Genomic DNA, 18,087 nt, shown 5'->3' with positions numbered 1-18,087 from the left:
TAGGAGTGAGATTCCTATATTTTTAAATCAAGATATGTATTTATACTTTCAATAAATATTTATAGATTCATTTCCCCTGAAACTTTAGTACTTCAATTTTCAGTGGCAAAATGGGAGTACTTTTTCCTATTTTCCTACCAGCAAGAGGCATTATAATTCTCTTTAAAAATTTCCAATTAATGGGTATACAATGCTTTCTCATATGTAATATTTATTTGCATTTCACTGAAAAATATTTTTTTCAAATGTTTCCAATGTATCAATTTATTTGGGTTCTTTAATTTTACTAAATAATATTTTACAACTTTCAGTGTAGAGATTTTGAAAATCTTTTGCTAATATTTTCCTAGGTTTTTGTGCTATTATAAATGTTATATTTAAAGAACTTCTTATTTTAATTATTGCTGACATATAGAAATGCATTTTTTATAGAAAATATTGACCTTGTATCCAGTGGCCTTGGTAATTTTATTTATCGTAGTTAAGAACTTATATATATATATATTTTATTTTCTAGGATCACAATTATTTTGTCTGCAAATAATGACAATTTTATTTCCTTTTTTCTAAATATTAACATTTCTATTTTTCTTTTGTTGTTTTATGTACTGGATAGAATTTCTAGAATGTGTTGAATAGAACTGGTGATAGCTGCTAGACTTGTCTTATTTCTGTCTCAGAGGAAAAGCTGTCAATAGTTGAACCTTAAGTTCCATTCTTACTGAAAAATTGTATTCTTTATCATATAAGAATGCTCCCTTCTATTCAGAGTGTACTTTTAAAAAAAATAAAAAAATTGAATGTATGTTAAAAATTTTCAATATTTTTCAGCATTTATTATGATCATATGATTGTCAGATTATCTTTTTTGTCTATAAGGTAAATTGATTTTTTAAATATTAAACCCCTCTTGCACTCCGGAACCAAACGTAATTGGAATAGTTTTATTTATTATTTATTTCTTCATTCTATATGGTAATGCTTGGTTATAACTTTTGCATTTGTAAAAGTTATAGAGACTGGCCTCTAATGTTCTCAAAACATGTGAGGTGTTACTTTTAGGCCCGTGCATTAACAAGGATGCATGTTGTGCAGAAGATGAGGTCGAGCCAGATGTGAACACTTTAACCCAGGGAGACTATTCACTCCCTCCTTTAATTTTTATATTGTGTGGATCACATAGCCCCTCTGGGATATGTGGGTGTGTAAGAGTTTTACAATAAACAATTCTGATTACCAGAAGTAAACTCCTTGCTGTTACCGGGAATACAATTGCTAAATTCCACATTTCTCCAACTTGGTTCATTGTTTAGAGCAGACTTATAGGAAGATAAATCAAGGGACATATTCCTAGAAGTCCCTGGGCCTGTGGTCAGAGTTTAGGCTCTCTATACCCCTTACCTGCACATATTAATTTTAACACAGTATTATCAACTTTCTAAATATTTGGTTAAAATTATCGTAGGATAGCATTTAGCTTCTCAATCAATGGTCAGTAACTTCATATTTTAATTCTATTATCTTTCCATCTAGAAACATGTTATCTCTTTTCATCTAACCAGGGAGTTTGTAGTCTTTCACAAAGTTTTTAATGTTCTTCATATAAATCATGTCCCTTTTCTGTTAAATTTATTCCTACATTAAAAAAAGTTAATTTTGCTATCAGGAGTTGGACTTTTCTTGCTGTTTCTATATCTAGAAACTTACTGCTAAGTTAAGAGAAGTAATTTTATAGCATACCTGTTTCCATTTAGCTTGCCAAATTGTTTAAATGATACTATAATTATAAAAAATATAATACTTTGGCTTTCCATTTTTACAATTATAATATTGGTAAAACATGAGAAATTTGCCTCTCTCTTTCTATAATGTCTACTAGATGTTTTATTTCCTTGGCTTCTACATTCACCAGACCTTTAAGATAATATTAGTCTAAGATAATATATATTGTCTACTATTATCTCTAATTGATAATTATGACAGAAATATATTATGTCATTTCTCATTTTAATTATTGTTTTGTCATTTGCCATTTAGAATGCTATTTATTTTGGGGTTGTTCATTAGTCTTTATTTAATTATTTCCTTTTGTTTTATTAAGGTTTGTGACTTGAAATTGTTCACTGGTTTTCCATAGTCTTTTCAACATTTAGATAGGATTCTATGACTTGATACTTTCATTTTGTTGATGTAATTGAATGTGGTGACCGAGCTCCTAAATTAAACCAAACCTCCATTCTCAGAAGGCTCAGATTAATCAAGACACACTATTTTTGGATAATGATTTCAAATTTATTCGATATCATTTTAATTAGAATATTTGTTCCTATGCTCACAAGTGAGGTTACTCTCTAGAGTTTTAAATTTTGTCCTGTTTTCATCAGTTTTATTAAAAATTAAAGATATTCTGGCAACCTAAAATGAATCAGGAAGCTCTGCATATTTTTCTAAGATCTGAGGTTCCTCGAATAATGTTGCAAATGTTTGTTTTTTAAAAATTAAATAGGGAGCCAGGTACAGTGGCTCATGCTTGAAATCCAAGCACTTTGAAGGACCAAGGCAAGAGGATTGCTTGAGGTCAGGAGTTTGAGACTCTGTCCCTACAAAAAAAATGGAAAAATATGCTGTATGTGGTAGTGTGCTCTTGCAGTCCCAGTGGGAGGCTAAAGCTGGAGGATTGTTTGAACCCGGGAGTTCCAGGCAGCAGTGAGTCATAATCATGCTACTGCACTCTAGCCTAGGTGACAGAGCCAGACCCTGTCTCAGGAAAAAAAAAAAAAAAAGAAAAGAAAAGAAAGAAAATTAAATTTAACTCAGATGTGGCACCATACATTTCTTGTTAGGTTTTCTTTTCATTACTTTTTCAGTTACTTTTGTTGTCTAAATGATTTATTCAGACTTTTTGCTCCTTTCAGATTTTGGTGTCTTAATGTGTACGTGTTCTCACCTTCATTAACTGCTTGTTTGAAATCGTGTATATTCTTTTAAATGACTGGAGGAGTAAGGTCTTTGAATACTGGTTCATTTGTTTTTAGAATTTGGATTGTCTTTTTAAAAATATTCAGTTGAATTTTACCTAAACCTGAGCGTTTTTAGGTGGAAGAATTTTTCAAAGTGACCTTTTTCTACTCTTTTCCTTTCTAGGTGAAGCATAGAGAATTTAATGAACTTGCTTGCATATGCTGTTTCCATTACCCATAGTTTGGAATTTGGGAACAATAATCTTTATCTTTCCAAGTTGGTTTTGAGGTTTAAAAACAATATAAACTTGGGTTTATATTTTTCCTACTCAAAGATGGCACTGCTGACTCACACCCTTGGTTGTTTGGTTTAACACATGGTGGAGTCTATAAAATAATACATTCTAATTCTAAATCCTTTCCTTTCTGTGCAGTCAGCATTAACTTGTCTCTAGGAAAATCACTCTCTGAATATGGTATTTTCCAGTGAAAATGGTTGGTTTTCCAAATTGCCCATCATTGTGATTATCAAAGGGCAGGATCAGACTTTGACATTCTTGGGTATAGCCTTCCTTGTAAGTCTTCAATATTCAGTGAAACTACCCCAGACAGCAGCTCCGAACATGTGATCTTTTAAGCTGCTGAGAGATGTTATCCCCTGCACATTTGCTATGAGCTCATCCGTCGTAGTTAAAATCTAAAAGCGGTTATTTTGTTAATGTTCAGATTAGATCTTTAATTAAGCTTTCATCCCCTCTAGCACAGACAACAATGTCAAACCTGAGAAACTAAAATTCATTCCATAAGCTCATATCCTTCAGTACTTTGTGAGGAAACTAAAAAATAAAGCTCTTGTGGGTATTTCATGAAGGGCATGTTGAATATCTAATTTCAGCTTAGAAGCTTCATTTAATTTGATGTCAAACTCTATGACATAAATGAAGCCAATAAAAATGTTTGTTCAGGTGATTTGGATCAAGAGCTTGTTTTAATTGATTAAATGTTATTTTAGGTATTTAATGTTATACATGTATAAATGCTATTTGTTATCTACCAACCATAATAGTAAATATGTAAAAATGTAATTTTCCTTATCTAATTGATAGTTTAACATGTGCAAGGATAAGATTCTGGAGCAAAGAACAGCTAAGTGTGTAAGAGAACTTGTATCCGTATGACTTTCCCTTTGTTTTTGCAGGATCATTTATTTATTTGGAGGCACAGCACTCCCCTGGGGTGGCCAAGCTTGGAAGTCCTGTTCTTACAAAATTGCTCACTGCCTCTAACCCATGTCAGGTAATCAACTGTTCTGAATTTCCATTGGCCATTCTGTGGTTGTAAATCGCTGGGCTTGGGTTATTCTGCTAGTAAATGCCTGCCATGTTTTACTATCACTTTAATGATGAATTAAGAGATTTATATGCGCTATTTCAACACGAAATGCCATGTCCTTCTAAAAGACCATTTGTAACACGTAACTGGCACCATTCTTTGGGGGCGGCTATTAAAGAAGCTTTCTGTTATTTTATATTCTTTTCACACAGTCATTTCAATAATCTAAAGCTGTGGATACATATTGCCAAAATGTTTGGCCAACAATGTGCATTGAGAAAAATAAAGTCAGTTAAATAAGTGTTTGTTGAAAGAAAGATGAATGGATAAGTAAAGATAAATGTATACAGAAAAAATGATTATATTTACTGAAATTTGAGTTTTTCAAATGAGTCCTCTGGTGCCAGGTAAACACAAACCAAGCAGTGAAATACTCTTTTTATTTCAGCAGCATATTAGAGAGGACGGACGAGTCAGACTTGGCTCAGGTCTCTTTTGCCACTTTGTAATTGTGGCTCAGACAAATTGTATATTCCTTTTGAGACTTAGTGTCTACACCAGAAACATACATGATTCTATGGATTAAATGTCAGCATTTACACTGGAAGCATACACGATTGTATGGAATAATGACAAGGATTAAAATGTGATTAAATAAAGCACCTGGCAAAATATTTGGTACATAATAGGTAAACAATGTTTGTACCAAATATTGGTATATATGTACCAAATATAATCTTAATTCAGTCAACATAATTTGTTTGCTTTCCATAAAAGTAACACCTAAATCAGAGGTCTCTATTCAACTTGTCTTGTTTTCAGTCCTTTTGAGAGCTCCAACATGCCTCTCGCCCTTAGGATTTCAGCTCATTTTTTGATCTTTACTTGTCAGAAAATATTGAAGAGATCAGTAGTGCCACACAGTACATTCACTGCCTGTAAGTGTAGTGTTACAGCAATTTGCTTGGGCATCCCTGGTGATAAGTGACATATTATTCCCAGGTATAAACCTAATTATACTTTGAGTTTGGAATAAGTCTAAGTGGGAGTGTCCTGAGTTCTTAATAGTGATGTCCCATAGATACTTTAAAGTCCTAAAGATACTTTCTTTTCCTTTCTTTTTTTTTTTTTTTTGTTTCTTCCCATTTCTTTGTGAGAATAAGAGTTAAAACAACTGCCTGGTCTCCATTTCCATTTTATCCAAATGCCTTTTACCCATTCCCACCTCTTTATTTTAATTAAATCCTATAAGATAGACAGAAAAAGAGAAAGATAGATATAGAGGTTTTTTTTTCCTTTTTTTTTTTTTTTTGGAGGGAAAAATCCAGAAGTCCAGAAGCACTTGTTCTTTGAAAGTACAAGCTAACTTAGATTTAATTCAAGGTCATACATTAATGTGATGAGACCACGAATGTCAGTTATATAGAAGAAATTGAATATAAAGGAATACGATGTGTTAATTCTGCCTGCTTTACACAAATTTGAAGATATTAAGAGTGTATTAGAAATTCCTATGACTCACCTAGAGTCCCTGAGAAATCAAACGTATGTATATGATTTTAAAAGGTAATCTATATTTCCTCTCATTGTATGCTTCCTGATAGCCATTGATTTGTGGTCGCCGGGATTGAGTTTCAGTTTATAATTGTTTCCACTTAAGGACACTTAATTTTTGCTTAAATTTGTGACTTAGTTGGGGTTGAGGGTGTTATTTAGGTGGGTTCTCAGTGAAAATGCTGTCATGGACACTTTGAGTGCTTGCTAGTTTATGTTGAAACCAAGGCTTCGATTTCTAAAGGCTGTGGATGCTGACTTCATGGTTTGCCTTGGTTTTTGAAAAACTGAGACTGTTTCAAGGAGCCACTACAGACTGCCAGAAGAGATATTTGTTTTTCTTGCTTTTCTCTATGTGCTTGAATTTTAGGAGTCTTTGAGTTAGCAGGAAGGATATTTGAGTTGCTTTATAATGCTTTCCAGTTTAGGAAGTAGGACTAGACTGTAGGAGAATGTTATTGATAGTCTGAGATACACATAGCTAAGGTTCTCAGGATTTTTTCTAAGACTATAATATGACTGTTTTTATAAGTTTGTGGCAATATGTGATATTTTCTTACATAAAAGTTACAGAATAAGCAAACAAAACAAATTCTTACCTTCTTGGGTAATTGGAAAATCTAGCCAGTCCTCTGAATTGGAACGTATTAATAGTGCTTTCATGGAACCAGTGTTCTTCATTATAAGGTAGTAGAGTCAAGCAGTGAGATAACCAGTGTGGGGTACTTTGACACGATTAAAGTCTTCATTTTCTGAAAGTATATATATATATATATTTTCCCTATATAATACTGTCAGGCTGATACAGTTAAGAATTTTTTCTTTTTTTGAAAGGACTTTAAAGCAACTTGAGCTTTCTTGTGAGTTGCCATCTTTAACAGCACAATTTTAGGGCCAGTTTACATGGATTACCTTGTACTTTATATGTGGCCAACACATGACATCAGCATGGACAGTTGTTCCTGCAGCTAATCATTGTTCAAGATGCGGACTTTAATTTACGCTTCAAAAGTCCCTTCAGCCACTAGTGGAAAATTGGCATTTTTCTTTGAAATATGAGATAGGACTAACAGAACACGAGGAAGCCCAAAGCTATTCTATCTTATGCTGTTGAAATGCTGCTACTGTTTACAATTAACTAGGAAACATAAAGTATGAAGGGAATTAATGTGGATACTAATATTTTCTGAATTCTCATATTTGAGTTACTGTGTAAATAACATAATCTCTTACTTTTAGGACTTCACAATTAAATACAGGAAGATGGATAATATGAAGCTGTTGCTTTCAAAATTTGTATGTTCATCTATTGATCTTTGTTTTGTTTTTAGTTCTCCAACTTGTTTTACAATTACATTAATATTCCTTCAGTAAAATCAGGACAAAGGTAGATGAAACCAGAGATGGGTTGGATCCCAAAGTAAGGTTTATTAGGGCCAGCCTACACATTTGAGTCTGCCAATGAAGAGAGGGCCACATGTGGTTCAGATTCAAGGAAGTAAAAAGAAAAAAACAAAACTAAAAATAGTTATTCTGAGACTTCTCCTCTGAGTGCTTGCTATGATACGAAAGTAAACATTATGCCTACGATCCAACACATATATATTGCTTATCTACTGTGTGTTGATTACAGTCCTTGATGCAGGGAATATAATGGCAACAACCTAAACACATACTTGCTCTAATAAAATGTAGTTTAGTGGGGGATACTGACAGCAATTCAGTGTAAAATGCTCCAAGCTACAAGAGGGTAAGTCCAGTATAATAATTATACTCTACTTACAAATCTCAAGCAGTTTTCAAAGGCCATGTCTTACAATGTCCCCAAAGTAGGACAATGAACTCGAGTCAAAGAACAATTTAGAAAAAAAAATAATTTTGGAGCATGTCCTGGAATGGTACAGTTGTGCTCTAGTCCCTGGTCATTGTGTTTAATCCAAAGATCAATGTTACAATAGCTGATGGATTCTAGAGGAAGCGACGGTCTGCAGAGGAAAGGGCGAGCAGGTGCTCTCTCTCCACTCTGTTCATCAAAGCACCTGAAGATTAATCATTTAAACTAGAAAAACAGATTCTGTTTTATTGAAGATTCTAAACCTCAATGTAAGCTTGTTCAGGAAAAGAATGCCCAGGAAAAAGTGTAATTGACTAGGAGCCATAAAAATCACTATGGTAATGGTGAGGGAGGTGTTTGTGTGTCTGTGTGTTTATGTATGTGATGAATGATTCCCTCTTTCAATATATACTTATTCCTAGCTGAATTTTGAGCCGCTGTAGATATCTTAGCTTGTATTTTTTTTTTCATTTCTCCCATTTATTTATTTTGCTTTTTTGGCTACGCTTGTTCTTCTGTATCTTCATATTCTAGATCTTATAAAGGTGCAATAAGTGTGGCAATAAACAGACTGAGGAAGGCGTAAAGGGTCTGATGTGAAGCAGAGAAGGCAGAGTTTGCTGAGGGTTTGGAATAAAATAGAGAATGGCCATGAAGATCTGACCAAGGAGCTCTGAGATTGAGAAGGAATTAGAACAAAGGCCATAGGCAAGTTGAAAAAATTGGCAGAAAATTTGAAGAGGAGAGTTTCAACAAGAGATGATCAAAATTAAAAAAAAAAAAAAAGAAAACAGAAAAATAAGGAAGAAATCATTTTAAACTTCTGAGTCTGACCTTGGGTGTCATTTTAAACTTCTGAATCATGACCTGGGACACCTTGGGTGTCCCAGACTGAAGTATCAGAGAGTCCAAGGCCCCAGAGGCACTGTACAGAAACAAGAGCCAATGGAACTAAGACTGTCACCCCCTCTCCAGCTTAGGTACTTACCCATATACAATAACTGCTGTAAATCACCAGATATTCTTTCCTTTAGTAGTAAAATATATGATTTAATATATACATATTTAGATACTTTAAAAATAGAAATAATTTAAAATCATAAGAATACAATTAAAAATAAAATAATTGGAGCTTCCGTTTTTGTCTTCAATATTCAAAAAGAACTGCTTTGTTGGAAACTTTTTTAACCACATGAAATTCTCTTGAATGCATTGATTCAAAGTCTTGAATATAGTCATACTATATATAAAATCTGCCTTAGTGGAGACCCAAGAAAAATAAAAGCAAGCCCTTTTTGTTAACATTTTACTTAACTGCTTTTGAATGATTCAGGCATGCGTCAAGAAAATTTCCTTTAAAAATGATCAAGTAGTAAATAAAATTTGAATGTTTGGTGTCATTTTCACTTACATGCTTTGCAGACCTGTTTAATGCGACATTCTGGGATGATGGACAATGTCCCCTATGTTAAGTATAGTAGCTACTAGCTACAAAGAGCTAGCTATTGAGCATTTAAAACATAACTGAGAGGCCGGGCGCAGTGGCTCATGCCTGTAATTCCAGCACTTTGGGAGGCCGAGGAGGATGGATCACGAAGTCAGGAGATCAAGATCATCCTGGCCAACATGGTGGAACCCCATCTCTACTGAAAATATAAAACTTAGCCGGGCGTGGTGGCACGTGCCTGTAGTCCCAGCTACTCAAGAGGCTGAGGCAGGAGAATTGCTTGAACCTGGGAGGCGGAGGCTACAGTGAGCCGAGATTTCGCCACTGCACTCCAGCCTGGGCAACAGAACGAAGCTCTGTCTCAAAAACAACAACAACAATAACAACAACAAAAACATAACTGAGAAACTGAATTTTTCATTTTCATTTTAATTAATTTAAATTTAATAACCACCCTATTTTCACACTTTTGTAGTTATGCTCATTATAATTAAATGCTCATTTTCTTTTGCCACTCTTCCTCCAAAAGACTCAAAGGTCCCTAAGAACCCATAATGCCTTATACATTTTTTGACATAGAACAGATTATCTTTCTTCCTCTCTTCTCTCTCTCTCTCTCTCTCTGTCTATTTTTTCTCTATATATATTTCTGAATGTTTACAGGCATTTACTTAAGCACCGATATTAACAGTCCACTCATTTCTTCTTTTTTTCCCAATACATATTAACTGAATACCTGGAAAACACAAATTACTATAATAAATTCTGTGAGGAATTTATGACATGTTTCATGATTTGGGGTTTAAGGTTTAGTGTTCTGCTACTGGCATATACCAGGCTGAGAGGCACAGAGTTTGCGTACTTGAGTACTGCTTGTGTGAAATCACAGCTTGTATCAATAACTTAAATTTGATCATTAGAGAAATTCAAATCAAAACCACAATGAGATACCATCTCACACCAGTCAGAATGGCCATTATTAAAATGTCAAAAAATAACATGCTGGCATGGTTGTGGAGAAAAAGGGATGCTTATACACTGTTGATAGGAGTGTAAATTAGTTCAACCATTGCAGAAAGCAGTATGGCAACTCCTCAAAGAGCTAAAAGCAGAACAACCATTCCACCCAGCAATTCTGTTACTGGGTATATATGCCCAGAGTAATAGAAATTATTCTACTGTAGGTCAGGGGCAGTGGCTCACGCCTGTAATCCCTGCACTTTGGGCAGGTGAAGTGGGTGGATTGCTTGAGTCCAGGAGTTCAAGACCAGTCTGGGTAACATGGTGAAACCTTCATCTCTACTGAAAATTAAAAAAAAAAAAAAAAAAAAAAAAAAAAGCTGGGCATGGTGGTGCATGCCTGTAGTCCTAATTACTGAGGAGGCTGAGGTGGGAGAATTACCTGAGCTCGGGAGGTTGAGGCTGCAGTGAGTCATGAACACGCCACTGCACTCCAGCCCGAACAACTGGAGTGAAACCCTGTCTCAAAAAAAAAAAAAAAAAAAAAAAAAGAAAGAAAGAAAAAGAAAAAAGACATCATTCTATCATAAAGACACATACATGTGAATGGTCATTGCAGCACTATTTACAGTAGCAAGGACATGGAATCAACCTAGATGCCCATCTATGACAGATTGTATAAAGAAAGAGTGGTACATATGTACTACGAAATATGCAGCCATATAAAAAGAAAAAGATCATGTCTTTTGTGGGAACACGGGTGGAGCTGGAGGCCATTTTCCTCAGCAAACTGACACAGGAAGAGAAAACCAAATGCCACATGTTCTCACTTACAAGTTGGGAGCTAAATAATGAGAACATATGAACACAAAGAAGAAAACAACAGACACTGGGGTCTACTTTAGTGGGGAGGGTGGAGGAGGGAGAGGAGCAGAAAAGATAACTATTGGGTACAAGGCTTAGTACCTGGGTGACTAAATAATCTGTACAACAAGCCCCCGTGACATGTGTTTACCTATGTAACAAATCTTCACATGTACCCCTGAATCTAAAAGTAAATAGAAAAAACAATGAATTTAAAAAAATTGTGAGCTGTATCAATAACTTTTGTTCAGTGATTTCACCCTCAGAAATTGAAAAGATAATGGAACATTTCTTGGTATCTAATAACTTAAGAATTTAAATCTCCATAATGCAAATTCTGTAAAAAAGTAAATTATATATAAGTTCCGAGCTCTTATCCCATTGAATATGGATCCCATTGGCATTTATACTTAATACACTATTAAAATAACTTCACACTGGTGATGTACTGAGTGACAGTTTGACAGCTCGAAATTCTAATGGGACATGCACATCTCTTGTACAACTAGGTTTCAAGCTGTGTTTTGCATATTTACAAGCTTGGGACATAGTGAAACTTATAGCAGGGATCTAAAATTTAATTGCAGTTGAGAAACATGAATCATCTCTTTCCATGGAATTTAATTAAACATTTCCATTATTTTTGTTTCTAACTTACCTGTCAAGGTGTGAATTAAGGTAAGTACAGTAATAAAATCTAAAATGAAATTAAACCATCAGAATTTTTAAATCAGGTGGTCACAATTAAGTAGACATTGATAAAAATTTGTACCAAATAGAATACTTGATGTTATGAAATGAAAAAAAATTTTTTTTAAGCATTTAAAACATCTTTTTCGGTCAACATTCATCACTGGAATTGGGTCTCAACAGTGAAATGCATGGTTTGCCTATATATACGCTAGTATCTGTCCATGTATCAGTATAAAAGCACAATGATGAATAAGAAAACATTTTTTAAAAAGAATTTAAAATATAAGAAACCTGAAAAAATATCGCTCAATCTAAAGAGAAATGTTCCACTTTTGAGGGACCTCATCTTTAAATGTTGGGTTTTTCTTTAAAACATACAGCCTTAGGACCTGTTATGTGATAATCAGAAGAAGCAAAAAAATTTGACTGCAGCATATCTGAACTTGTTTTAATGGAGGTTTTGTGGGCATATTTTACAGAATGAATCATCCAAACAACATTGAGGGAATTAATTTTTGCCTCATACAGCTCCAGGTACTTAGAAAGTGCTCAGTAAATATTGGTTGAATCAGTAACAGTATGGAATTTCATTTTAGGGCTACTGCTATCAGCACCTGGAATAATCCTCTCTATTCTCTTTACTATGTAGTTAAGCCATCAAACCTTTAGATTGTGTTATTCTTGATGGTGAATAGGAAGTGAAATGATTAAGCTTCCCTGCCCTCGAAGAATGTTGTCTTACTTGGCTCAATTATTGATTAACAGTACCCTGTGAGCTTCCAAGTAATTTGGTAATGTTACCACAGAGACTAAATTAGTATAAAGTATTAATTACAGTTTTTAAAATTAAACTAAAAATAATTTTTAAGGAAACTTTTTCTTGTTTGAAACATCAAGTATGTATAGTGATACTTGATTTTTAATGTTGAGTCTCAACGTGTACCTCCCAGATTTATAAGAAGTCAGAGAAGGATTCTGGAAACTTCCATGGAAACAATAGTACTGCCATGACTGGGTTACACATCTGGGGGAAAGGAGAATTGAGAAGATTATATTTAACACAGAAGTTGTTTGGAATATATATACATAGTTTGTTGTTGTTGTTGTTGGTTCTGAGATGGAGTCTCGCTCTCGTTGCCTTGGCTGGAGTGCAACAGCATGATCTCAGCTCACTGCAACCTCCCCACCTTCTGGGTTCAAGCGATTCTCCTACCTCAGCCTCCCGAACAGCTGGGATTACACGCGCACGCCACCACACCTGGCTAATTTTTGGATTATTAGTAGAGATGGGAGGCAGGCAGATCACCTGAGGTCATGAATATTTCAAATTATAGGAAAAACTACCAGAGACAGGTCAATGGAATATTTATATAATTGAAAATATGTTTTCAACAGGTGCAGTTTTGGTATCATTTGTCTCAACATTCACATCTCTCAGTTTTTACAAGGACATCTCTAGATGGAAACTTGCAAAAGCAAGGCAAAATAATCAGATTCTCCGAATCTCAGTGGAGCCACGCAAAAATTGATCTCATTGCAAAAGTGGGAGAATCTACTCTACCTTTTCAGGTAAGCACATAAGAAATTAATACCACTCAACAGAAGACACTTATTTAATGGTAATCCTTTCAGATAACAATATAACACATATAGCTCATACCTTTTCAGGTAAGCGCATAAGAAATTAATACAACGCGAAAGAAGACACTTATTTAATGCTAATCCTTTCAGATAACAAAATAATACACATAGCTCATGAATTTATTTAACATTAATGAAGCAAACACATTCAGAGATCAAACACATGATCTGGGATGAGTAGAGAGATTGTTTTGACTATGCGCTCAAGAAGTATGTGTAGAATAGTAGCAAAAGTGGAGATAAGAAATGAATAAGATGGCAGAGAGAAGAGTAACTTAAAATGATTTCTTTCTCGAAGTGAAGACGTTGGATTATATGATGTAGTGAAAACAAAATCTGACTTGGGCTGTAATATATTAATCTTATTGTCTCACTTTCTGCTGTCTGGTAACATTGAGAATGTAATCCACCTTTGGGAAGTGGAGGACATTATATTAAGTGAAATAAGCCAGGCACAGAAAGACAAATATGGCAGGTTCTCACTCATGCGTGGGAGCTAAAAAAGTGATCTCATGGAGGCAGAGAGGAGAATGGTGGTTACTAGAGGCTGAGAAGGGTGGTGGGGAGGAGGAGGTTAGGAAGGGAGGTTTGTTAATGGTTAAAAATTGTAGTTAGAAGGAATAAGCTCTAGTGTTTGATAGCACAGTAGACAACTATAACAAGTTATTGTGTATTTCAAAATATTTAGGAGATAAGATTTGGAGCATTCCCAAGACAAAGAAATGAGAAGTGTGTAAGGTGATGGATATCCTAATTACCTTTATCTGATCATGACACAATGTATGCATGTATCAAAATATCACATTTACCCCTTAAATATGTACAACTATGTATTAATAAAATATAATAATAAAAGAAGGCAATTGTATCTTGTCAAATGGGCATTCTAATTTCTACCCTCCTGTACATAAGTCTTCTGGATGACATTTGAAAAGAGCAATTTTGGAAACTAGATTGGATGGAGTGGAATGTGATGGAGAGCACACTGTTTTGGAGTCAGGTGGTCTGAGTTTTAGTCTCTGCTCTGCTCATTGTTTGCTAAATGACTGTGTAAATATTGTCTTTGAGCATCAAATTTCCTAATGTGTGAAAACCAGTGATGACAAAGGCAATACTCCAGAGGAGTCTGAATATTAAAGATGATATAGCTAAAATGGCAGCCATGAACATGGGCTCTGGAACCTTGGGTTCAAGTTAAAGTGTATGATCAGCTGGGTGCAGTGGCTCATGCCTGTAATCCCAGCACTTTGGGAGGCTGAGGCGGGAAGATCGTGAGGTCAGGAGATTGAGACCATCCTGAGTAACATGGTGAAACCCCATCTCTACAAAAAATTAGCCGAGCGTGATGGCACGCACCTGTAGTCCCAGCTACTCGGGAGGCTGGAGCAGGAGAAGCACTTGAACCCAGGAGGTGGAAGTTGCCATGAGCCGAGATGGCGCCACTGCACTCCAGCCTGGGCAACAGAGTGAGACTCCATCTTAAAAAAACAAAGACAAAAAAGTGTATGATCACAGACAAGTTACCCAAGTCTTCTATGCCTCTTTCACTAGTAGGGTGTGAGGATAATAGTTGGGGCTTTAAGGTCATCTCGTCCTCATTTCTGAGCAAATTGAGATAAATATAGAAGTTAAACAGGTAGGGAATACGTATTTTGGAGCAGATGGCCTTAGAATGTAGAGTCACTTGTTTAAAATAATGCTTGATCTTAGAATAAATAGAATTACCCAGAGAACAACTGACTGTGCTGGAGAAATATAGAGCTCATACTCTAGGAGAAGTCTCTTACCATTAGCCAGAGATAATATCAGAATGCATGCCTCCTGAGGACAGACTGGCTCCCAACAGGGGGTGTTGAATGGGAGAGGAGGATAAGTCGAGTTCCCCCAGGTTACTCTTCTAACTTCACAGTCAGCTAAATCTTCCTCCTGCTACAGAGTGAGGGGTAAGTAACAGCAATGTTACTACAGGGAACTGCCTTCCCATGGAAGCAGGAAGAATAGGGAATAAGCATCAACTGTAATCAATTACTGTTCTCTACTTTATAGAGTTATTGTGAGGATTATATGGTGTATACTTGTAAAGCACGTGGAAGCGAATCTGGCATAGACACGGGATTTAGCTATTTTTATTGCTGTGGTTATTCCTTAGATATTGTCTGGAAATAGTAGACACTCAATAAATGTTAGTATTCTCTGTTTTAAAAAGGGAATTTCTGCTTGATCAGAACTCTAGGCTCAATCATTAAAGGCCTCTTCACTCAGTGACAGTCTCCAACTTCCCTTCTCAAAGATCAATTTATTCTATTCTCATATTTAATGGAAAAAGACATCGTGAATACTAGCAGCTCTTAATTGGGAAGCATTTGACACAAAGGCTGGTCATGAAATCATTTTGGTGTCAATCTCCATTGCAAGGAGCAGGGCAACGAAATCAGAACAATTTGATATTTTGCCTCCTGCATTTATATTCTATAGAAAATTGTTTTCATTCAGTTTCCTTTTAGTTAGAATGAAACTCACCAAGAAGATCGTTCAGAGTTTGTCATTAATTGACATATTCAGAAGAAAACAGAATGTCCTTTCTAGCAGTAGGTAATTTAGAAATATGAGTTGAAGCACATGCCATTTCTGTCTACAGCTGGAAGCTCTCATTGACCCATCACCATTACTGAAGAGTTTCAGTGAATGCAGTTTTTGTTTTCTGTTTAATGTTCTCCTTTTTGGATATAGTAATGATTTTGCTTTGCAGTGCAAATGGATACTATCTCTTATTATCTGTGGGGCATATTAACTAGTTTGTAGATGGGCAGTGGTTTGGTTAGATTCTGTGATTTTGTTGCAATGGATGTATGAGGCTTTCTAACCCAGCCCTGCTGTTCCCTTTCCCTTCATCCCCCTGCTGGTGGCTCAGCACCTTGTGTTGCTTTTTCTCTCCAATCAGCCTCAATGCTGAGTTCTTTCAAGGTCTCAGTCATGTTTAATTCAACCCAGAGAAGCTAAGATTTTTCCTCTGTGTCTCCCCACTTAATCCAGTTATGAGTTGGCTACAGCACATGTTTATTTTGGAAACTACAGATAAGTAAAAGAAAAATTAAAAAAAAAATTCCCTCAAATTTCACTCTCAAGAAGGCCATGACGGCCCTATAATATCTAATCAGCAATTTAGAAAATTAAATTTGGAAAGCAATAAGCTTTTTAAAAATGAGTTTAGAAGCAAAACCCAAGCTGCCCTGAACCACTGTGAGGCCTTTAGGCAGCTCCTTTCGTGATAGGTTTGATTTGACAGTGCTGCCCCCAATCTCCCAGAGGGTATCATGTAATAAACACTCTCAGTGTTATGTTACCATTCTCAGCTCTAAGCTATTCACATTTCAAAACTCATCTGGCCCCAAAGACTTTAGATAAGGAACTGTGGACTTGTATTGACGTTCTGTTGTGAATTAGTCTGGATTTTATACACACACAATATAAATAAATAGATACACTGGCACAGATATATACATGGTACTATTCAATACACGATTATCGCATATATTTACTATTAAATATTTCAAACTAGTAGTTAATACAGAGAGAAACAAATACTCAAATGTACCTCAGTATTAACTAATGTTAATATTTCATTTGCTTATAATGTTAAAGTTTGTTTGCTCATGAAGATGCAACTTTTGTCTTCCTTGTATGTCTCTCCATCCCATTTCTTATCCTCTGAAAAAAAAAAAAAAAAGATGCTAATATGTTGGCTTTAACCTGATTTCTCTCAGTGTATTTTTAAAGATGTGAAAATATATGTGAGGATTCTAGCTAAGTTGTTCTTTTATCAACAACAAATGAAAAAGATACTACACCTACAAATAGTTAATCTAGCTTTTTTTTTTTTTTTTTTGAGACGGAGTCTCGCTCTGTCGCCCAGGCTGGAGTGCTCTGTCGCCCAGGCTGGAGTGCAGTGGCCGGATCTCAGCTCACTGCAAGCTCCACCTCCCGGGTTTACGCCATTCTCCTTTCTCAGCCCCGCGAGTAGCTGGGACTACAGGCGCCCGCCACCTTGCCCGGCTAGTTTTTTGTATTTTTTAGTAGAGACGGGGTTTCACCGTGTTAGCCAGGATGGTCTCGATTTCCTGACCTCGTGATCCGCCTGACTCGGCCTCCCAAAGTGCTGGGATTACAGGCTTGAGCCACCGCGCCAGGCCTAATCTAGCTTTTTAAATATTCAAATATTTAAAGTTTGTCTTCTTGGAAATAGGCTAGGATTTAAGGTTAATAGCCTGAATCATTTAAGGGTGACCTTAGTCATTGCCTAGTCATCAGTTCCATGTGACTGAGCTCTGAACATATTTATACAGTACAGTGTAACCCAGTCCAAATATTGGAAAGAAGAAAGACATCAAATCATGTGACCTCTGTGTTCCCTTTTAGCCATGAAATTCTGATTCAGTGTGGTTCTTTTGATGTCAGTTGTAGACAATATAACAGAATACATATTGCTTTGGGTTTCATAGGAAATCAACACCCCTAATTAGGTAGGGCATTCGCTCTTCTTGCTGGCAAAGAATTAGGTTTACTGTTTATTCTATAAGAACAGCAAATTAATGACATTTCAATATTCCCTCCATTTCTTGTGAGAGTTTTATTGGAAAAATTTAGGCCAAAGAGTTAATAGTAGTTTTCAAACCTGTTTTAACTTGGCCTGCTCACTTGCTATGTTCAGCTTTTCACATAAATATATTCTTTTAATATTTCTTTTCCCCCTAACTGCTGTGCTGTTTTCGTATCTCAAGGTGGCACTTTTTCTGAGTAGTCCA

At 35.5% G+C, this 18,087-nt stretch overlaps 1 protein-coding gene across 1 annotated transcript in view; it reads left to right on the top strand.

The window, feature by feature from the left end:
* MALRD1 (MAM and LDL receptor class A domain containing 1) overlaps positions 1 to 18,087 on the top strand; it is a 682,023-nt gene that overhangs the window by 102,016 nt on the left and 561,920 nt on the right. The window contains exons 12-13 of the mRNA XM_031652710.1: positions 4,159 to 4,256; positions 13,040 to 13,213. Coding sequence (XP_031508570.1) covers positions 4,159 to 4,256; positions 13,040 to 13,213 — 272 coding nt within the window. The remainder of the gene's footprint in view (positions 1 to 4,158; positions 4,257 to 13,039; positions 13,214 to 18,087) is intronic.

The sequence above is a fragment of the Papio anubis genome, chromosome 11 (assembly GCF_008728515.1).
Source record: "Papio anubis isolate 15944 chromosome 11, Panubis1.0, whole genome shotgun sequence".
Taxonomy (NCBI): domain Eukaryota; kingdom Metazoa; phylum Chordata; class Mammalia; order Primates; family Cercopithecidae; genus Papio; species Papio anubis.
The sequence above is the reverse complement of the archived record's forward strand: the minus strand, read 5'-3'. Positions and strand labels throughout refer to the sequence as shown.